This window comes from Rhynchophorus ferrugineus, unplaced genomic scaffold (assembly GCF_030347505.1).
Source record: "Rhynchophorus ferrugineus isolate W39M unplaced genomic scaffold, kcgeb_rfMv2 rfM6, whole genome shotgun sequence".
In the NCBI taxonomy this organism is placed as follows: domain Eukaryota; kingdom Metazoa; phylum Arthropoda; class Insecta; order Coleoptera; family Curculionidae; genus Rhynchophorus; species Rhynchophorus ferrugineus.
In genome coordinates, this window is record NW_027472585.1 from 7,978,776 (window position 1) to 8,003,040 (window position 24,265).

Here is a 24,265-nt window from a genome sequence, read left to right on the forward strand (position 1 = left end):
GACACCTCTTCATTCGACGAAAATTTCTTCCCAGCGAGCATTCTTTTAAGATCTGAGAACAGGAAGCGGGTTCATCGAGTGCAGTCAACTCAGATGACTGTCGATTGGACTTCGGAGTGAAATGATGGAGCCATGTTTCATCCATTGTCACATATCGACGCAAAAACTCGGGTTTATTACGCTTGATCATCTTCAAACACTGCTGCGAATCATCAAATCGTCAAAAGTGAACTCGCGCGGCACTCACTTTGCACAGAGCTTTCTCATACCCAAATATTCGTGAATGATATGATGTATATGTTCAGTTGATATCTTTAGAGTGTCTGCTATTTCATCCAATTTCAATTTACGGTCATTTAAAATTATTTTGTGGATTTTTTAAATATTATCGTCGGTAAGAACTTCTTTTGGGCGGCCACTGCGTTCACCGTCTTCGGTGCTCATTTCACCACATCTAAACTTCGCATACCAATCCTTGGTGGCTGATTTTCCTGGGACAGCATCCGGAAAAAAAGTTTGGGAGCCAAGTTTTTGCTTCAACTGTATTTTTCCCTTCAAAAAATAATATTTATCAACACGCGAAATTCCTTTTTATCAATTTTTTTTTCAAAATAACAAAAGTTGTTTTATTGAAAATGCTATTTCAATTTCGACATTCGTTAACTTTACTGCTTGATTTGATGAAGTTTGGTGCCGAAATCTATCCAGCTCTATTACGAACTAACGGCGATTCATTGCTTCGTCATATCCTAATTATCAATTATTGTTTCATCAATTTAAAAGTTGCGATTTTGATATTAATGAGAAAGCATGGCCTGAAGGAACAAAACAGTTCGGAGACAATGACTTTTAAGACTTATTGGATGAAAACTTTGCTCAAACTCTCAATGAACCTTTATACAACTTAGCAGTTGATGAGTAAACTATACCCAGATGTTTACATGCTATGAGAAAGACCCAAAAATAAGGAAATTGATATCAAACGATTTGACTGAAGATTAATTGACACACATATCACGGTTTTATTACTTACCAAGTAAAGTTGAATTTTCTGTGATCTATTGTGACCGTGACTGGCGATTACTTTCTTTGATCTCGATCCATATCTTTTTTGGGGCCGTTCGTTGCGTTCACCACCCAAAAGGTCGACCACGAGATAAAAGTCTCAGAATAATCTGTTCATTACTAATTCTAATAACTACATATTGATTAACTAAATCAGATATAAGGCATCATAGGAAATTGCTATCAAACGAATTGACTGAAGATTCATTGTCACACATATCACGGTTTCATTACTTGCCAAGTAAAGTTGAATTTTCTGTGATGTATTGTGACCGCGACTGGCGATTACTTTCTTTGATCTCGATCCATATCTTTTTTGGGGCCGTTCGTTGCGTTCACCACCCAAAAGGTCGACCTCGCCATAGAAGTCTCTGAAGAATCTGTTCATTACTAATTCTAATAACTACATATTGATTAACTAAATCAGATATAAGGAATAATTTCAACGCTGCGATTTAAAAACGTATTCTGGTCCAATTCGTGAGCGTTGGTGATTCCCAAGGTCAGGAATATTATCTCTGACTATTATCCAATCGAGCGGAACAAAATGATTACTCGTCGTACGCACTTTGAGGGTTCCCATCCACAAATATTTGCACGGGCGACCAATTGTGCCAAAACGTTGCTGGCTGATTGAGCGAAATTAAAGCAAATTGTTTTTAGTAGGTCATCATTGGGGCCATTTACTATCACCTACCCAAATCTATTTCGGTCATCTTCCTATTTGCATTACGCACCCATTACGAAACTGCGACAGTGTTGTTGAGAGGGCACCAGTTATTCATTAAGTGGAGACGCTTAGTAATGACATAACGACATCAATCAGATCGAATCGCGGCTGCAGCGACGGTTTTATATAACCGATTGACTCGATAGTAAGGAGAGGAAGCTCATTTTGTTATTATTTTAAATTATACCTTGAGTTGGACAACAACATCGTTTTTGATATTACATTGGTTGATGAAAATTACCTCATCTTATTCTAGTGCCAATAATACCCTTAACGTAAAATGAAGAGTGATGAATATTAAAATACTATGTTATGATGACAACTGATATCAAGAATAATATCAAGATTATTAAAATCTCTATTACAATTGTGAACTAGGAAAGTAATTTAATAAATGTCATTATTTGGAATGGCCTACAGATTGCCATAACTCTTTACTAAAGCCGCTAATGTCAAGTGTATTTAAATGTTTTTTTAATATAATTTAAAAAAAATTATAGGTCACTACTGACTAGGGATGCCGAAGAATATCGATATATCTATATATCGATATATCGATATTTTTGGACGATATTTTTTTCACCGACATACTCTTATATCTATATTATACTTAATTTTAAAGATTTAGTGTATTTTAGTGCTTATTGGAAGGATTTGATAAAAAGGTTAATATATTTCGCAAAAAATTATCGATATTTTTCTCGGTGACCGACATCCTTACTACTGACCTTTTAGCAATATTTAAGCAGGTTTTACCCTATCTATTATTTGCTTGCAAACTTCTTAATATAGTTTTCAGGATTGGTTATAAGTTATCTTTTTAAATGATTACTATTGATTGATATAGATCACTTAAATAATCTAGTAAATCATAAATGTGTTAGTCCTACTGCAATTTTATTGATTAAGTTTCTTTCTTTGCTTTGCATCAGATTTTATATCCTGTTAACTTGAAAACTGGAAAAGTTCATATTTCATAATCTTCAAAAGGCACATTTTGGTTGTTTATTTTGTGTTTTCGTTTTATTCTTATCATTTACTTTTCTCATTGAGATTTATTTTCTTAATTATTTATATATTATGGCAAAACATATTTTCCATAGTTTCCATATTTTCTTGTATGAATTTTTCTTGAACATTTAAAGGAATTTCTTCTTTTTGTTCTAACATTATCTTATACCTATAAGCCAAATAAATATATTTAAACATTTTTTGTATTATAGTCCTGTATATAATTACACAGATACTCGTACCAATATAGGCAAATTTTATTCACTCTGTAATAAGGCCAATGTCAATTTACTATAAATGATTAAAATTCACAGTTTAATAATCCATTCACATTGTCATGCGTCATAACTGAGACAATCACTTAAATTTGCCTGAAAGTTATGAAACTATAGTTTATTCAAAGTTTTTTGTACATACGTCATCAAGATGTTTAATGTATTGTCGGCCGCAATTTGTAAATTTGTTTCAGGATCAGAGAATATTTTCCTTCTCACTTTATTCTAGTTAAAAAGAGACAAAATGCTGTCTGATTAATTCGAACACGTAAACGAATGAGCGTGTCAAAGTCATCCAGTTGTCAGACGTAAGCAAAATTCTTGTAAGTAATAGTGATAACCTATAACCTATTATCCTAGATAACCTATAATCTAACCTATAACTGTAGTTTTTAGATGTACTATAACGATAAAATAAATTATATTTGATAACATTTTTATTGAATTATTTTATATAGATTAGATTTTTTTGTATGTCAAAACCAGACTGAACTAAAACTCAGAGTTCATGCGCTAACATTGCGACGTTATGACGTCACAAATTTAGATGACGTATGTACAAAATAACTTTGAATATACCATTATTTTTTTTCTCACTTCCACTGTCCTATTTTCGTAATTATCTACCTTTAATATATTTGGCGCCTATCAATTGTCGACATTAACTATCCCCTTTAAATCTTAACATCAACTTGTTCTTTTAAATGAGTCAAAAAATTAATATAAAATATTAATACTCTTATTGTTAATAAATTGCTATATCAGAATGGTGAGGAGAATCAGTCAAATATAAATATTTAGTTTATTCTTAAGTATATTTATTTTATTTGCATTATTCATTCCAATATAATCGATTCCTGAGGTTCTGAGGTTAAACAGTAGGCTCGGACATGAATAACTTCTCTTATGCATCATATTATTCAAGATAAAAAACTTATTAATGTATACAAAATGGAATTATGGTATTGAATTATTAATATGCTATCATTTTTTTATGATACAACAATAATATTTTAAAATTTACAATTATTAACTTCAAACCTGTTTTATCTTTGGTGTCTCTGTCATTCAAATTCAATGTCACTCTTAAATCATTCAATAGGTTTGAATCCCTTCAGCAATTTACACATAATTTTCTTGATAACAGCTGCAATTATAGATAACAAAAACCAGCTGTCTTATTTTATAATTGGGCACTAGACTGGTAAGTCGCAAATCAATATCCTAATAAACTTTTTAACCTCTTGTTGATAGAGATGCAGTCTTTGTCTAGCTAGTAGCCTACATACAATATCACATTATATTAGATTTATCTCTAGAGGGTCTTACTTCTTCGGTTTGACCTTGATTAGTTTTAAAATTTTAATTTGTCTATATAACCGTCTTTGGTCACTAGAGAAGTTTTTTTAGGAAATTTTAATAATTTTAATAAGTAATAATATGAAATGTCAAATGATTCATCTAAAAATGGCATTTCAAATAATTTTATCACCAATTTCACATGATGCATAAATAATATGCAATAATGCTTGATGGTTTACTGTATATACTTAGGACATGACTGTTTCTTTTGTTTCAAATCCCAATTTCTATAGAATGTATTGTGCCATATGCTTTATAGTTACAAAACGGTGAAATCTCAATATTATGGAAGCTTGAATATTAATAGTTTTATACGATTGTTATTTGTATCTCTGGATTGTGATAAAATGAATTGAAGAACTTGAAAAAAATCTAATTATGAAGGTCGATATAAATGCAGTTACTTTTTTTTCACTATTTTTGACGTGGATTAACTCAATATCGGTACATTTAATAACTTAAAATTTAATTTTTAATGATAAAGCACCAGAAAGAACTATTCTAACGTTTTCTATTTAGTTATTCATGTTTTTCCAGTGAACACCTATGCTGTACTCCAAAGTGATACTTTAAAATCCTTATGTGATTTATTGATATATATTATTGTAATTATAAATCATTATTGCGTAAATCTGACTAATAAAAAGCTGCTTCAAAAATTGACAGAAATGCATACAAAGGTTCTTCAATAATAAATCAGTACATACATAGTTTAATAAAAATCTCAAATCCTGAAATATAAAAGACAACACTCACGTGTAAATTTAATTATTTTACGGGAAATTAAGTCATGTGAAAAGCGAATTTAGTAAAAACAAATAATTTCATTTCATTATCTTGGCTTTGGGGCTTATTGTTATCTAAACAATTAATATAAAATTCGTTATCATTTTTCGCTACTACTTCCATGCACTAATCCTTTGAGATTGTGCATTATGATGATTGTATATCCGTCTCCGTCTCAACAAAAGTTGCTTCGCTCAAAATGCTATAATTCACAAACTAATGATCCGACAGCTGTCAAATTTATACACGACTCTTTTGAGGGTTAGGGCCAACTAAAAAAAAATCTGGATTTAATTCTAGTAGCTCTATCTATATATCAGGCCGGGGACTTTCCAATTGACCTATTAAGAGTTGATAGCTAGATATAGTACGCAAAGGTGAGAGATGTTGCTTTACACAAAATAAACCTAAACAAAAAAATGAGTGTTGCAGAAAAGCGAAAAATCTATATCATTGAAAGGTACATTCACAATCCAGCTAGTTATATTTCAATTGCCCCCTTGTTTTTTACTGTTCCTGTTATAACAAATAAATGTTTTTTTAATGTTTCCAATATAGAAAAATAATCTCTCGTGTTTGTTCTATGTACAGTTGCATTTGAGTTCCACTCCCACCCAGTTTCTTTCTTTTTTCAACTGTAGTAGCTACTGTTATCGTTTCTTAATTTTGTAGTTGTGCTACTGAAGTTGTTTTTTGCTTCATTTATTATTTGTGGCAGAATTTCACGCCGTTCAGACATTATATTTCTCAGGTAGACTGTGTTTTGCCTTTGATTGCGCATAGATTACACTTAAAGCAACATTTGACTATTTAAATTTGAGTCCAAGATAATATTAAAACTTTTTTATGGTGTACAAACTCATATAGTCTATTCAAAGTTTTTTTGTATGTATATGTCAAGAATATATATAGACAAGAATCAAGCCTAGTTAAAAAGAGACAAAATGCTGTCCGATTAGTTCAAACACGTAAACGAATGAGCCTGCCAAAGTCGTCCGGTTGACAGACGTATACAAAAATCTTGAAAGCAATAGTGGTAAGAGGTTATAACTCTAACCTATAAACTATTGTGGCTGTATAATTAACTGTAGTTCTTAGATTACTATAATATTAACATAAATTATATTTGATAACATCTTTGTTATCAATTATTAAATTTAGATTAGAATTTTGTTGTATATCAAAGTCCAACTGAACTAAAACTCAGGGTTGAAGCGGCAAAATTGCGACGTTTTGACGTCACAAATTTAGATGACGTATGTACAACATTACTTTGAATAGACTATACGTAGTTATAGTGTACACTTGATTTTGACATTTTGAATTTGAAGACTAGTTTTCTAGAAACAAACTCACAAAATTATAAATATTATATGGTTTTTATATAAGACAGCTACCGTTACGAATAATAGTAACAGAAACCCACAGGAAACGCGTGCTGCTTAACCACATGTTTTGTGGGACGACTTTGGCCAAGAAACGATAAAAAAAATATTTCCTGAGCTCGCCGAGGATAGGTCAAGACATAAGCGAACATCAAACTCCAACGAAATCGCTAGTGTTCGTTTGTTAGCCTTGATGGTGTCGGTGAAAGCTGTTTAAACTCGACCCTGTATAATAAAGTCGCGAATAAAGCATGCACCGTACCTAAATCAACACAACTGTCGCTCTGTACAGTATGTGCGAATGAAGTGAGTGGAATATTCCATTACTTGTCTTTTTGTAGACATACTGTTAGACTACAGAGGCGTACCGGATGGTTTTCTTTCATTTTGCACCTTTATTTCATTCGTTTTTATACATTTGATCGGTAAATTACAAGTATTAATTCGTGTGCATTTGTAAATAATAAAATATTTGTTGATTACTACTAGCTGAGTTTTTCTGGCAATTTAGTTGTTGTGACATTCAACATCCAGAATACATTGTGTTGAGATTTTAGGTTATTAATTGATATTCTGAGATTACTTCAACAAACAGCTTTATTACTTTATAGACTCTATATAAACAAATTAATGAATAATCTGTATACGACAACGTGGTTTATTTTCTCTTGATTTATACTTATATATATTTAACAACTACATAACTCAACATCCCTATAAACTGGTAACATTTCATTATTGTACTTGACACAGAAGCCTTATTTTAACTAAAGACGAAATACAATACTTTAACACATTATACTGTAATTATTGTTACCAACTAGGGGTTTATCTGGACTGGACCTACATTTTAACGTCGGCTCCGAACCACGTTAAAGCATTAACCCTACCGACTCGAGAGTGACCAACTTAAAAATCATCACAGAAGACATCCGGTCTTACCTAGCCTGGTTACTGGCGTGACTGGGATCATTTTCCTTGTCGGATTTTACACTCTTGCCTAGAACAATCACAAACATAAATTCACGACCATGCTCCAGCAGGATTCGAACCCGCGACTATCGCAAGAGTAGGTGAACCGTTCTGTCACCTTTATCACTGCGCTAACCAAGCCGCCATATTTAAAAATTTAGCGTATCCTCTTTCATTACCAATAAAAAACTAGTATTTGGTTGTTAGGTTTTTCTGGTATAAGGTATTATTGAATTCTCGTTATAAAATATACTATGTGATAAAAAGTAAGTCAAAATATAACTTTGAAATAAGCTATGAATGTGATTTTTTCTTCAAAAATACGTGAATCGATTATAGATCGAAAAAGTTTTGTTCTATTATTAGGAACCACCAGAAACAAACATTTCTTTATGTTACATTATCTTTTCCAAAGAAGTACCTACCTTTTTTGGAATATGATAACAGTTAGTATTACGTGTCGTTACTCTAAGATTTATTGCCATCCTATACAAGTTTTGAAATGTCTAAAATAACAAATAATTTCAATTTACTTTAAAAATATATTTTATTTTATGGAAGGAAGTGAAGACTGTTGAACTGACTGAGTTTAAGTCTACTTTAATATAAACCAAATCGCTATGTCTAGACGTCTCATACCATCCAGTCCTAACATAAACAGACCGTCTTGTTTCTTCGAATATACAGTATCTGCGATATAACATATATAATTTGGAAAGGTATAACAAACGTATAACGACAAAAACAACTAAGCGAGCTGTAGCATACTCTTAAAAATGCTTCAATAAAAGTTAAAAGAAAATTTTTTAAGATTGCTAAGTACTTAATGCACTAAACTATGCCACCATTATGCTGTTAATATTCAATATAAATTTGTAGTTAATTAATAAACTATGTAATTTCATATAAGACGGAGAATTTTAGTCGTCATCTACAAAGATCTCTTTGTATTGTATCCAGTAATAAGACAAAACAATATATGTTATTGTATTGCAAGTGGCACGTGGATATCGTAACTATTACAATCTTGATTGAAAAAAAAAACGATTAGGTAACGTGTCACCTTATTCTTGAAATCGATTTATTGTGGCCCAAACAATTATTATTTCGTGACTTAATTTTAATGTCACTTTTAAATATTTTATACTTCATTAGATAAAATTTTTCTTTATGTCCTTAATGTTTCTAATTTTATCTTGACTTTTGTTGTTCAACATTAAATTTATCACATAAGTGTTAATTAATATAACTTTTCTGTAAAATGTCATGCTCATTTTTTATAATAGTTCAAAAGAAATTAATAATACCTATTGTTTCTTTTTAAACTAAATTTATGTTTGTAAACTAAACCGACTCTTAATAATTGGGATATTTAAATATTTATGTGTGTTAATATAAATAATTCTAGGAAATAAATATTTATTAGAGTGTTTTAATTAAAATGAATCTTCAGTCTTATATATAAATATTGTTTTTCGATTGTTAACGTTGCGTCAGCCGCTGAGTATAAACTCGGTCAAAGAAACAATATGTAAAACCATTCACAATGATATAAATTCGAATTGAATAGAAGTTATACCTGTCGATAATTGAGGAACGTTTTTTTTTAGTAATGACACCTAATATCCAAAACTAATAAAGTACGAATCAGATTTGCATCTTTATAATGCATTTATGCCAGAATAAAATACACCAACGGATTGATTTCAGTTAATTTTTGAATTGTTTTATAACATACAGTATATATAGAGTCATAGTAATATAAAAAATCTCGATATTAATAGTAATTAAATAGTAATTATTATTATGGTAATTAATCATATCAGAACCAAATGGATGTTGGGCCTTTTTAATCGACTTCAAAAAGGAAGAGGTTCTGTGTTCATCTGCTCATATATATTTTTTAATGTAACAGGTCAATTGAAAAGTCCCCGGCCTGACACATAGATGGCGCTACCAGAATTAAATCCATATGTTTTTAGTTAGCCCTAATCCTCAAAAGATGCGTGTATAAATTTGACAGCTGTCGGATCATTAGTTTGTGAATTATAGCATTTTGAATGAATGAATTTTTGTTATTGTGTATAAAATGGATAGAAAGGAATTTCGCGTGTTGATAAAATATTGCTTTTTGAAAGGAAAAAATACAGTTGAGGCAAGAACTTGGCTTGATGCCGTGCATCAAGGATTGGTATGCTATGTTTAGACGTAGTGAAGTGAGCACCGAAGGCGGGAGACGCAGTGGACGCCCAAAAGAGGTTGTTACCGACAAAAACATTTAAAAATCCACAAAATGATTTTGAATGACCGTAAATTGAAATTGAATGAAATAGCAGACACTCCAAAGATACCAAGTGAACGTGTACATCATATTATTCACGAATATTTCGGTATGAGAAAGGTCTGTGTAAAGTGGGTGCCGCGCGAGCTCACTTTTGACCAAAAACAATGACGAGTTGATTAATCTTCCGTATTAAATACTCGTATTACTTAAAAAAGTAAATAAATAATAATGTGACTACTCAGTGAAATCACAACTAAAGATGCTAGAAACGAGCATGTACAAAAATAAAACATCAATGTGCTCGATGAAGTATCTGAATACCTTTAAACAGGTAAAATGCCAATTTTCGAGTTATTATTGTAATCTGTTGTATCAATTGAAGGCAACATTTTAGGCAAAAATTGACGGTTTATAGAGAATATAATCATTTTCGCAGTTCTTATACTCTCAATTTGAACTAAACTCAAAGAGGTTCGTTTATCAGTCAATAATGAAGCCAATTTGGGCATATGAGGTGCAAATATGGGGTTGGACTAAAACATCAAACCAACTAATAATCCAACGCACCCAAAACAAAGTTCTACGATGAATTACCAATGCTGACAGCGACGTAACCAACGAAGGGCTGCATGATGATATCGAAATCAAATGTATATACGAAGTGATCCAAGATTTCTTCTTAAAACATGAAATAAGTTTGCCAAATCACGGCAACGTGGAGGCAATACAGCTACTGGACAAGACACAGAAAATCAGAAGATTGAAGCGAACCAAACCACACGAACTTGTTTAGTATATAACTGTATTCTTAATTTTAGCTTAAGTTGATTAGTTTTATTTTAATTTGGGAAATACATGCTGATGTATTAATCGCATACTCGCCTGCTTGTCTAGTAATACAAGTACAACAGAACAGTAACAAAAAATTATTTGTAAATTGAGATTGTACTAAGCATAGCTAATGTAAGCTAAGTTAGTGACGACATTTTCACCAAATTAACCTTTTCTGGCATGTGGTTGTTTTTATATGTTAAACTTTTTGTTTTGTGAAAAGCTGCTACTGCATACAGACTAATTCACATCTCTGACTGCAGTGATAAGATTCGTAAATTACAGGATACTTCCAATAAGTCTATTAGAATTGAAAGAAATCATACTAAAAAATAACAATGCTATTGTCTCTTTTTTGTCGTTTCGTTTATGCGAACTTATTGAGCAACCTGGTATTCGGGTATGCGTATATGTATATTTTCGAAATGATGTAACATAAACTAAAAATAAATCAACAACAGAGATTGGATTTCACAAATTGTAAAACGTTGGCCTAGGTTTTGAGGTTCGAATTGTTGAGATAAAATTGGATCTTAGGCGATGATTTATGTTTGGTGTTATGGAAACCGCTGATTATTAGGCCAAAGTTCAGACGGCAATTCGTTGCTCTTCAAAGGCAGCTTCGACGTTAGTAATTCGTATTCATTTATGATGGCGTTCATCGCCTCCGCTGATGAGTAAGAAACAGCTGGTTTGGTAACCGGTCGCGCGAATAGAACTTGGTTCGAATACCGTTTATGGTATGGGGCATTGTTTTTGTTTAATGACGGCTTCAATAATTACATGCGGTTATACTTTAGCAATTGGTTACGTTTACACCGTAAACTATTTTCCCGGAAACGTTTCTATGTATATCATTAAGTGTTTATCCTGAAGGAACAGAACTTGAATATTGTTAATAGATATCCATTTGTCCAAAAAATCGTCGGTATAATATATTTTTTCTCATGTTATACCCAACTAACAGCCTCTACACGTGATGTGATATGAAGTATTAATCAAAATAAGCAATATCTGACGAATAGTATATTTTTATAGTGCATGTGGTCAAACATTGAGTCGTTGAATGACTTTACATATCTGGGAGTGGATCTGAACTCAACGGAAGATGGAGAAATTCTCAGAAGAATAAACATAGCTAATAAAGCCACTTTGATATAAAAATGCTATTTAACAATTACTTGTATCTTATTTATAACTTTAACATTTGAAATTTCTCACTACCCATAATGTGTAACTACTTAACAACAGTGTTTCAACACATTTTTTATCAATGGTAATTCATAAATATTAACCACACAGGTTAAAGATGTGAATGGTGCGGGTTTTTCTAAGAAATTCCTTTAAAGATTGTCTCGTTATATACATGAACGTCAAACCGATATCTTTGGTTCTGGAAAGAGTCACCTTGTTAATTTCTCTTTACTTGTTACCTGCTAAACAATGGTCTGCAAATAAAATGTTACTGATGCCTCGTTACTTGTTGTCAATTTTAGTTGTACTGGTATGTTCAAAATATAAAGAAGCATTTTTAGAAATTCGTTGGAAATGAGTTTGATTCCTTGAGGTATATTGAATATGTTTTGTAGTTCAAATTATTTTAAAATAAGCGCTAATTGAATTTCAAGTTTGTCAAAAAACTGAGGAATTTCTATACTTTCTGACTTAATTTTCACCTGATTTACTTCCCATATAATTTTCAACAACAACATTGAGTAGTTGGATGACTTTAAATATCTGGGAGTGGAACTGAACTCAACGGAAGATGGAGAAATTCTCAGAAGAATAAACATAGCCAATAAAACCTATTTCGCATTGTTCCACGTACTAAAATGTAAAAACCTGCATGGTAATAACAAACTGAGAGTCTACAAAACAATAATAAGACCCATCTCAAGCTAGAGAAATGAACCGTAGACCATGACGAAAAGAACAAAAACATACTCAATGTCTTTTAAAGAAAGGTATTGTTAAAGATAATGGGACCATTCTGGGGCCAGAATAGATTGCATTAGGGACAATAACATTTGGAGATCTAGCTCCAATCAGAAATTATATAATCTATCTGAAGAACTCCCACTCTCAGAATTCATAAGATTACTACAGGTTACAGTGGTAACGGCATGTGTTAAGAAGGAAAAACAAGGTGTTACCAAAAATAATTTTAGATAGTCGAATGCACGGAAAAAGGCCAGTGGGAAGACTGGAAACTCTGGGAAGATTCACGCGAGCTTTAGGACATCCGAGTATGAAGAACAGTGGCAGAAGGAGGCATGGATATAGAAGATAAAGGAGGCCAAGGCCCGGTTTGGGCTGTAGCGCCAAGGGAAGATGTGGTCAAACGTTATCATATCACTTTTTGCCGAGAAGAATTATTGCTCCTCTCGATGATGATTTCGTTTAACTTCTGCTTTTTTCATCAACATACATTTTAGATTATCACTTTTTTCTTGGCTTATATGTTAAATTCAATATTCTCAAACTTTTGAAACCTCTCAAAACAATTTCTCTTATTTCAGTAATTTTTTCCGTATATTTCTGTATCATTTGTAATCTATACTCGTCCACCACCTATTTATATAAACCTAATAATATAATAATTATAAAATCTGATATATTTTGCTAATGGTTTTACATTATATTTAATGATTAATTTTATCACAGAATAGATAGTCTATTCCAAAATAATATTAGACTCGTTAATATTAACAGGAACTCGAAACGAATGTCCTTGGTTGAACGAATTTAAAATGAGAAACGATTTGCATGATATATAATCAAGACGAAAAATATAAATAATGCAGATATTAGTATGGAGACACGTTTAACCTTAACTATCACAGATAAAAAATGATATATCAATAAAAAAAGCAATACTGAAAAAATATAAACAGAAAATGTTAAATTTGATATTTATAGCATTCTTAATCTTCTTAATATCTGGTTATACCTGGCCAAGTAACCGGGCATGCGAGAGCAGTTGGTTTGAATTTTAGGAAGCAAATTTGACCACATTTACAACCAAGCATTTCACTGCCATTTGTCATCTTAAAAAACAGCTTTTCTTACCTATAATGACACCAATATAACATGGCAACTATATGTAAAATTAACTTATTTTTGCAAATAGAAATATAGAAATTAAAAGTATAATTTTGATTAACAAACAATTTAATCCAAGGAACATATTCATTCAGATAAACAGGTACAAGCTGCTAAATAGTTCGTATAAGGCACGTTAACATTGACGTAAAATCACATGATCATCATGATATTGTAAAAAATAGACCTAGACATATAACGAAAAATAAAGAAATATTTTCAAATGTCACTAAAATAAATAAAAAAAAATTAATTTAAAATAATAGTTGATCATTGTGACTTTGGCTCATATTGTACTGTATCAGACATAGCTGCCTCAGTCTATCACTTGTTTTGATCTACAGGACATATTTATACATCACATTCTCACTCAAGTGGAAATAGTGTGTCAAAGGTTAGAAGACTATTATTAACAGCAATAGATGTTTTAATATTTTATAATAAAAGTCAAATTATTTCAAATTAAATACTATATCCTACAAATGAATTTATTTTCACACAATAGCAAAGTCAACTCGGATTTGTTAATATTTAATAGGAAACCGCTATAAAAACGTCCTTGGCATGTGGAATATTAAAAGAGAAAAGATCTGTCTGAAATATAACACACAACTACCCACGACGAAGACTATGAATATGCAAATTTGGCAGACATAAAGGTATGTGAGTGTATGTTATAAATTGGTCATTGCTTATAAATCTACTTAAAGAATATTAACACATAATAACGATAATAATATATATCAATATATGTTATTACGCTCTTTATAACTATATTAATTAATCTTCTTCTAAACATATTTTATTATTTGCAAAGAAAATTAAATTTTATGTAACGCAGAAAATATATAGTACATTATTCAGATAAGCAGCTACAAGCTGTTAGGTAGTTCGTATTAAACACCCATAATATTATATTAGAGATAAGTAATTCATGCTGTAACTGATTTGTTGAGTAACAAAATAGAATAAGAGTTAAAAATATTTTTAACAAAAAATTAAACCGACTTCAAAATTTAAATAAGGAACTCGCTAAAAGGTAAAGAATAATTAAATAATACAAAATATGTACATAATAATCATCTTAATAACCAAATAAAAATAAACAAAAACCTTATTTAACCTATCTACTACACATATTTTATATTCTACTATATATACACAATTTAGCTTAATACCTACCTAAACCTATTTATTTATTTACAATATTATTTTAGCTACATAATTATAATATTATCAAAATAATAATAATAATAAACGGTTAACAAATTATTTTCATTAAATAACTACGATTCAAATGAGCGAAGGATACTTCTACACATATATTTGTAACACTATATTCAGGAAGGAACTAAGGCTTTCTTACTGCAAGCGAAATATTTTAAAACCATTATTGAGATTAAGGAAATAATTTATGTAAACCAACGCAACAAAGAATATTTATTTTCCTTCCTTATGAAATATAACGGATTTATAATTTGAATATGTAATGTGTTAATTTTACTAGTTAATAATGAAAAAAATAACATGGGATGATGACCTTCAACATAAGAAAATGGTGTTAGTTCTGGAATGTCCGCGGACACTGTAGTAACCTAATGAAAGCGACTGAGGTATACACTCAGTAGTTCCCGTGACTTCTACCTGAGCCTAATCTGAAAATTGATTTGACTGATATTAGTTCGGAGCCTAACTTTTACTAGACAATGTTGCCAAGTGTCATGTTCAAGGATATTCTGTTCAAAACATCTTTAATAACAAATTAAACCTGTTTTATCTCTATGTTCATACACCTGCATTCATTTTATGTTAATATATATCGTATGAAAAGTAAATTACATGTAATAAAAGTAGTAATTAAAATTAATATTAATAATTTTTTAGGGCAGCTTTTAGGGCCACTTTTTGGCGTTTTGTTGTTGTTTTTTTTCTGGAGTCGTATCTTCGTATCGAAAAAAAAATTAAAAGAAGAGGTATTCTCACTTTTTAAACGAATTTCGGCTGGACTTTAGCAGTTATAACTTGACAATATCCTAACAATTCAAGAAATAGTACTACAGAACATTTGTAGGTGACAATCATTATGACAAAATATATACATATCTATATAGAGCTATAGAAAAACTACAAGTGACAGTCAACAAGACTAGGAAATACAATTTAATAGCTCTAAATCCGTCCATGTCAATTATATGTTGCTGCAAAAAGACGAAAACTTAATTATACCACTTAAGGAATTCCCAGTTAATCAACCAGAAACACCTACGTCATTAATACTGCAGGAAAATAAAATGTTCTCTGTATTTACCCACTTCACCCTTTATATTATTTATTTTTTATCTTTTTGACATTTTCTATAACAACTTATTTATTTTTAACAAGAAATTGCATATTTCAAAATAAACGTGTTCAAAACACTTTTTTAAATTTTTGGTTAGAAAAGTGTGTAAAAATTGATAGAAAACATTTTATACAAACAATACAACTCACTGAAACTATAAACATTTTGATACAAAAATGCTTTTCAACAATCACTTATATTTCATTTATAACACTGCCCATATTGTGTAACTACTTGACAACAGTGTTTCAACACATTTTTTATCAATGGTAATTCATAAATATTAACCACACAGGTTAAAGATGTGAATGGTGCGGGTTTTTCTAAGAAATTCCTTTAAAGATTGTCTCCTAATATACATTCCAATGTGAAACCGATATCTTTGGTACTGGAAAGGGTCACCTTTGTTAATTCCTCTTTACTTGTTACTAGATGCCTCGTTACCGGTTGTCAATTTTAGTTGTACTGGTATGTTTAAAATATAAAGAAACATTTTTAGAAATTCGTTGGAATTGAGTTTGATTCGTTGAGGTATATTGAATATGTTTTGTAGTTCAAATAATTAAATAAAAGCGCTAATTAAATTTCAAGTAGGTTAGAAAACTGGAGGAATTTATTTTCTACTTTCTGACTTAATTTTCACCTGATTTACTTACCATATAATTTCCAACAACGTTAGTACTTATTCTATCCTCATACACTTGATTCAAATGCAAATATTTACACAATTAATATTTTGTTGTGTAGTATGCGTAATTACATCCATACAGATGCAAAGAAATCTTACATGCATTGAATGGTAGCTACAGTAAAGTAAAATAAAACCGACAACTACCTTACATACATCTCAATAGTTTTTAGAATGAACTTTTTTTTCACTCTTTGTGATTCCACAATCTGCCCTATAGGCAATAAGTATTTCTTATGTCTATATTATATCTACATGGCATGTAGAAAATCACTTCATTAAGCGATCTCCTGTATAAAATAATATCTTAATTAATTATTCTAAAGTCTATATATGTCCAGTAATCAGATCAGGCGGTGTTAAACGTTTTAGTCTACGCACTTCGCTTATTTAGCTGGTTAGCGACTATGTAGGGATGTACTGACACTCTTTCGAAGTACTTCACACAAACGCGTTGAATTACACTCGTTGTATGTTCAAGAGGAATATCGCGTTGTATCACTTTATTTGAAATATAGTACGGAACGGCATGAAGCACTTAAGTGCACATAAGTTTGTGAGTTATTGTGTTAAGAGTGACAATTATTTTGTTTTGTTGTGTTTAAATTTGTTGCACGGCTTCTTGATGTCAAAAATGCCGTTTAAGCGAAGCAATGGCTTGAATAGAGTTATAAGGAGCCCGCTTCATCAGAAACAACAATAAAAAGTTGGTTTGCTAACTTCAAATGTGGTCGTAGAGACACCGATGATGTAGAACGCAGTAGACGTCCAAATGAGGTGGTAACACCGGAAAATATCAAAAAAAATCCACAAAATCATTTTGAATGATCGAAAAGGGAAGTTGTTAACATCGTATAGATAACAAAATAACATTTTTTGAGCAGTATTTGACCATGATTAAAGGTAACAAATCGAAATGATTGCATCGATATGTGACAGTGGATGAACAGGACGTGATTAATAAACATCAACACAACACTCGTGTAAAATAGTGTTACTTTTTTATTTTGTCTATCCCAGATCTTACCAATAAATATTAATAAAAAAAGTTATCTAGAACCTTTGATTAGAACCTAAACTTAACTCTTAAGTCAATGGAGATTAATCCCAACTGTAAGAAGGTTTATTCCAGAAATTGAATTGAATAAATGTGTCAAAACTCTATATATGGGGGAATCCTTCAAAATGGTTAAAGTAAATTTGAAAAATAACTAAATTAACCACAAACAATCATTATCGTTTAATTTATCACGTGGCCTCCCCAAATCCCACACACACACACACACATAAATAGCTAGAAATAAGACGTAATACATATCAAAGTAAACTAAACTAAAACTATATGACGTTCTTGATATTTTTTACTGCCATCAGGACAAAAAAGATCTAGTATAATAAAGCTCATTAATGTTCTTTTGGCACTCATGTTGGAACGGTTGCCAAAAGTTATTCCAAATCGGTGATTAGTTTAACAATATGTATTTACTGCTGGGTCAAGAACTTGAACTTTTGCGATAAAAATTCAGTTGTTCAGCGTTTCATAAATAAGAAAACAATATTCTAACAATGAAATTGTACTTTTCTGAATTATTTAATCTTTATTTCATGTTTCATTTAAATCTTTTCATCAACATTTAGTCTACAGTTAGCGCTATTCGTCTGGTACTTGATGTAATATTGATAAAATAAAGCACAAGAAAAGGTATTGATTGGTAATGCTAATATGATGAATTATTTCAACAATATAAAAATGCATTGGCGATTTAAACATAACTGGTGATTTAAGTTTAATAAATGGGATGAATAATGTTGTAATACAACTTAAATGGTTAAATATTAGGTCGAAAATTGAATTGATGAAACTTGAAATAGAATTTTTTGATGCCAAATGGTGATATTGAGTCTAATTAAGTGGTAACAGATATTGAACAGGTTTTTCATTTTTTTAACAATCAACAGCGTATTGATCTAGTAAGACTCCTGGCTAGGTTTGAAGGAATATGTTAATTTGCATGGCATGAAAACAACTGATCATTGACATAACTATATGTTAGAGTCATTGGTAATAATTAGTAATAATCTATCAAAGTAGTTCTCAAGTTAGACCATATAATTGAGCACTTTATGTTATGAAAAAGAGGAGGTTCTATGTTTGGTTGTGTATTTTTTTTAATGTATGTTCACCGAGTTCTCTGTCAATTATAACCGACCGATTTTCAAAATTCTTTTTTTATTCCAAATAGTGCACTTCGGAGGTAGTCCCATTCGAATCAAGTTATCACCTAAACTAGGTAGCGGACCCCAGGGCCTGAAACATTCCTTATTTTCAATCAATGTTTCTTTATTACTATTTTTAACAAAAATTGAACCGACTTAGTAAGAAATAAGTAAGCAACTCACTAAAAATTAAAGAATAAACAAACTTATTATATAACAAACTTATTATATGTATATAATAGTCGATATAATAACTAAAAAAAACAAAAACTTATTTAATCTACCTTCTACACGTATTTTATATTCCACTATATACATACAATTTAGCTTAATATGTACCTAAATATATTTATCTATTTACAATTTTATTTTAACTACCACCAACTGAGTCATATACAGAAAATTAAATTTCGAACAAAACAAATGTAATTTCTTGCTCGGCACTAACTTCAAAGTTATCAGGTGGTAGTAGTTAAAATAAAACTGTAAATAGATAAATAGGTTTAGGTAGGTAACATATTAATCTAAATTGTGTAAATGTATTAAATAAGTTTTTTGTTTATTTTTATTTAGTTATTACAACGATTTAAAAACCTTTTTTTTTGTTAAAAATCTAAATTTGTTTTTAAACCATTCTCTTGAACTATGGAAAACTATTTTTAACCCTAAGAGAAATACTGACAACATAAAAGTTTAAAAAAGGTTTTTATTAAATTTTTTGAAGGATGATAATTTTTAACATTTTTATAAAATTGTGTTTAACTTGTTAAAATCAAAATTTATTTGGGCAATAACTCCTTAATATATCTCCTGTTTTTTAATATTAATCCAGGCTGCAGCCACTTTTACTTTTCTGTATTTTTTACTCTTTAATTTTATTTTCTTTTACAACCAAAGACGTTTTCATATAGTATTTGCCAACTAGCCTGCAATTCGTGATACTTTCAAACAGTATATATCAAAATAGTCAAAAATACCTAATTTGTGTGTGAATTAAATATTATTTCTAAATACTTTTAACAGCAAACAGTGACTTGATAAGCATAATATACACTCTGCACTAGGGAAATCAATCAATCAGTCAATTTTAGATGGTAATGAATACTTAATAAGAGTTAAAGGGACATTAAAATAAAAACTTGACTTTTGTCTCATTAATATATCTCAAGAAGTGATATATTGATAATAAATAAAATTAATATTAAATTTTACCAGTGTTATATATTTCCGTAAGTATTATAGTGCCTCTAATAATGGCGAGTGAAAATAGTGATATCGAAGATGAATAAGAAATTACGATAAGGAGTTTGTTTGTTAGGAAAATGTTTCCTGTGAGTTCTTTTCTAAATATTCTAGAATTTCTTTCTGAATCATATCTGAAAGAAAACAATACGAAATCTATACAATTTAAATACCACTGAAATTGAAAGAAGTTTTTAGATCATTATTAAATTATAATTATTTCTTGCACGGTATTAACGTACTTAAATAAAATCGTATCAATTCACCAAATAACTTCATAACCGCACAATTCATTCATTGTATTAGTTGAATTACTATGTGAAAGTTGGAATGCGGCCTGCCAAATCTAAAATTAGCATTCTACATTAAATCCACACTAAATTAAAATATAATCTCAATTATTAAAATAAAATTCCCTGGAATGCGTAAAGCATAATAATTATAATGATTTAAGAATAAATTAGGTATATATAAAATTGTAATTTTGACGGAAAATCAGAATTGCCGCGGCACAATTAATTCGTGCGATTTCTTGTGAAGCATTAAATGAGAGTTTTGGCTCAGTATTATTTTATTTTCGGGACTTCTCTCCATTTTGCAACACTTACCCAACATCATTAATATTCACTTTTATTATGTCTCGTCTAGATAGCGGCAAATTTGGTTTATTTCATACTTAGTTCTTATTTTAAGGTAATTTAGTAATGCTGCGAGTTAATTTTGAGTCATATATAGTGTCATGTGTAAAATGTATATGTACATTTTAATTAGGTCACAATATGGACAATGATAGTAACATTAATAAAATTAATCTAACATATTCTAAAGACAAAATGCTATTAAATAACCACACATTTTTACCTACATGCATGTCCAGCATTTTACTACCATACAATGTCACATTCCAAGATGTTAATGCACTCATACACACAGAAAAAAAGGTTCAATTTTGGTTTGAGGAACATCACAATCATCATTAGACGCTTTCCCTAACCAATACAATTTAAAATACTTTTTAATCAAGAAAACGCTCCTACTTATAGTGAGATTTTTCCTGAAACATCAAAGCATATGTCCATTTCTTAAATAGGTTTAGTTAGCCATTAAGTATGAAATATTATGATTTGATACATACATATACTCTATTCAAAGTTATTTCGTATATACGTTATAGACATCGAAACGTCGCAATGTTGCCGCAGCAACTCTGAGTTTTAGTTCAGTTTGACTTTGACATACAACAAAATACTAATCTAAATAAAATAACTGAACAAAATTACTATTAAATATAATTTATTTTAACACACAGTTTTACAATGAATTATACAGCCACAATAGTTTATAGGTTAGAGTTAGTTATAACCTCTCATTACTATTGCTTTTAAGAATTTTGCATACGTCTGACAACCGGTCCAAGTTGACAGTCTCATTCGTTTACGCGTTCGAACTGATCATACAGCATCGTGTCTCTTTTTAACTAGAATAGAATGAGAAGTAAAATATTTTCTGGTTCTAAAACGAATTTACAAATTGCGACAGTCAATACGTTAAACATCTTGATGACGTAGGCACAAAAAAACTTTGAATAGGCCATATGTGATTTTATACTGATATTACCATCAAAACCATACAAGTTACAGTCCGCCAAAGTAATAATGAAAAAAAGGTAATTCCCAGAAAAGAGATAGTACTTTGTAGCCCACCAACAGACGAATCATAGATTCCAAGAACTTACCTGGCTTGCCGGTAGTTACTTTTCCATTTTTTAACAGATTTCATTAGCCATAAGTATGCAATGTTATGATTTTCATCAGATGTGATTTTATTCTACTGATATTAAGCTCAAAACTATACAAGTTGCACCCCGCCAAACAGTGAAACACAAATAAAGGTATGGGCGACGAATGAGGTAGTAAATTGCAGATCAACGAGTGTATTGAAGTTATTTTTCATTTTTGACTTCATCCTAAAACTACTTTAATTAAATTTAATCTTTTTCCGAAGAAATCTGGAAAATTCCATAGTGACGATATAAAACAAAACACAAAACGTATTAAGGCTGACGGTTCGTGACGTACACAATCGCCTCTCCCCGGAATAACCGTCCAGAGTCGGTCAGGAACAAAACAGATCGGTGGTATTGCATAAACGGCCAAGACCATTATGATTAGGGTCTCACGTGTCTAATATTAGACGCGTCCGAATCTAAAATGATCAGTCGACGCCGGTGGACATTTAAATTTAGTCGTTTGGCAATGTTCTTGCGGTAGGAAACGGCGTGCGATTCGCGTGATCCAGACCGGCCCTACTTGTCCAGACCCTTTTCGGTCCGTCTTTCATTTGTTTCCGCCTCCCCCGAAGCGAAACCGTGTACGGCGCGCGTCACAGTGAGGTTAGGGTGACGAGCGTCTATTCTACCTCCGATCCAGACGCAGGCCACCATGGAACTGCAGGAGATACCCGTTAAAAAGGTACTGTTTCAATGTTTCCGGTGAACGATTTACAATTTTTATTGCTGACGCCGTTGTATTTATCCTAATGTTAATAAGAAGTGAGTTTTAATTTAAAACCCGATCAATTTTGACACTGACATGTTTGTATTGAGCGCCTTGTAGTTTTAAAATGAAATTAGGAGCATTTATGGTCAGTATTTTATCATTCTTGATTATTAACAGGCTTAAATAGTATATTTTGCATTCACTAACTTTCGAACACGAAAATCCGAACATAAACCTATTAGAAATCTATTTATTCGAAATCATCGAGCGTGAAACGTCACTTTTTATTGAATCTATTCGACTCGGACTTTGAGACTTGCACCGTTATTAAACTGTTTTAGAGGACATTGATATTAACTGCATTGAAAGCTTGTAAACGATTCGTTGCTAAGTTGGATATGAAGCATATCGATGACATCGGTTTTCAGCTTTTCATATTCACTATCCTCCTTAAACTGGTTTATTATTTTACCCATTAATTTAGTTATCGATGTTGATGACGTAACTGTTGTGCTGAAATTTGGCTTCACCATTAACTCATAAATTAAAATTTAGTGGCCATTTCTCGAATATTAGGACTGAATAAACCTTTGATTTGTTGTTTTTCTTATCATCACCATATATTGCGTATCACAAAACCTATGTATTTACAGAATATTTGCTAGAAAATGATTTAGTATCTCTCAACATTATAGGATTGACATTGCTGTGCAGATACTTTACACAATATCAATTAACTCTTCAGAAATTATTTGAATCATTGGGAGTTCATCAGCAGTAGTCAAATCTCTAGAGGCTCTAGGAATGATAAATAAATATTGACTAATATGCAATAAACAAATAATAAAAAATATAAAATAAACAAAATATCTACTCCCTAATATATTTTTTTATTCTCGATATTTTATTGTGATCAATTACACTACAAAGCTGCTTCAAAGCCGATCAATGAAATATTGAGAAATGCTCAAATTATAAGTTCTAAACGAATAAAGGAGGAGTGGTATATCATGAGCTGTTAAAACCTGAAAGAACAGTTAATACTGATCGCTACCTATAATAACCCATTAATTTGAACTACGCATTAATCGAAAAGTCCATAGTACGCTCAAAGACATGATAACAATCAAAGAAGTGTTGAAATCACTTGGATGGGAAGTTTTATTGTACCCGCCGCACTTTCCATATCTGACTCCATCAGAGTACACGCCTTTTCGAATCGATGACGTACGCGGTAAAAATGAACATTTCTTCCCATTCAGGAATCACATATTATATGAAAGACGAATAAAAGTAGTATCTAGCGATATGTTTAAAATAGTATTTCAAATAAACTCTTTTTAACAACAAAAACACTTAATAACATTCTTTTATATTATTGATTTTTACACTTCCAATACAAATTTATTATAACTCTCAAATAAAGGAGATATTACCGTATTACTACTAGCAAACTAGATGAAACCACCTATTTAT

At 30.8% G+C, this 24,265-nt stretch overlaps 1 protein-coding gene and 1 long non-coding RNA gene across 3 annotated transcripts in view; one reads left to right on the plus strand and one right to left on the minus strand.

The window, feature by feature from the left end:
• Window positions 1-24,265, plus strand: part of LOC143198605 (proton-coupled amino acid transporter-like protein pathetic) — a 99,592-nt gene that overhangs the window by 20,055 nt on the left and 55,272 nt on the right. The window contains exon 1 of one of the 2 annotated variants that reach the window (XM_076407936.1): window positions 22,621-22,762. The exons of the other annotated variant lie outside the window; for it this stretch is intronic. Within the exon in view, the coding sequence (XP_076264051.1) occupies window positions 22,733-22,762 (30 nt within the window). The 5' untranslated portion in view covers window positions 22,621-22,732. Of the gene's footprint in view, window positions 1-22,620; window positions 22,763-24,265 lie in introns of those variants that run through there. 2 annotated transcript variants of the gene reach the window in all.
• Window positions 20,073-22,742, minus strand: LOC143198613 (uncharacterized). The gene is made up of 3 exons (XR_013006255.1): window positions 21,872-22,742; window positions 20,262-21,280; window positions 20,073-20,199 (listed from the first exon to the last, which is right to left on the minus strand). It is a non-coding gene; the product is annotated as an uncharacterized LOC143198613 (long non-coding RNA).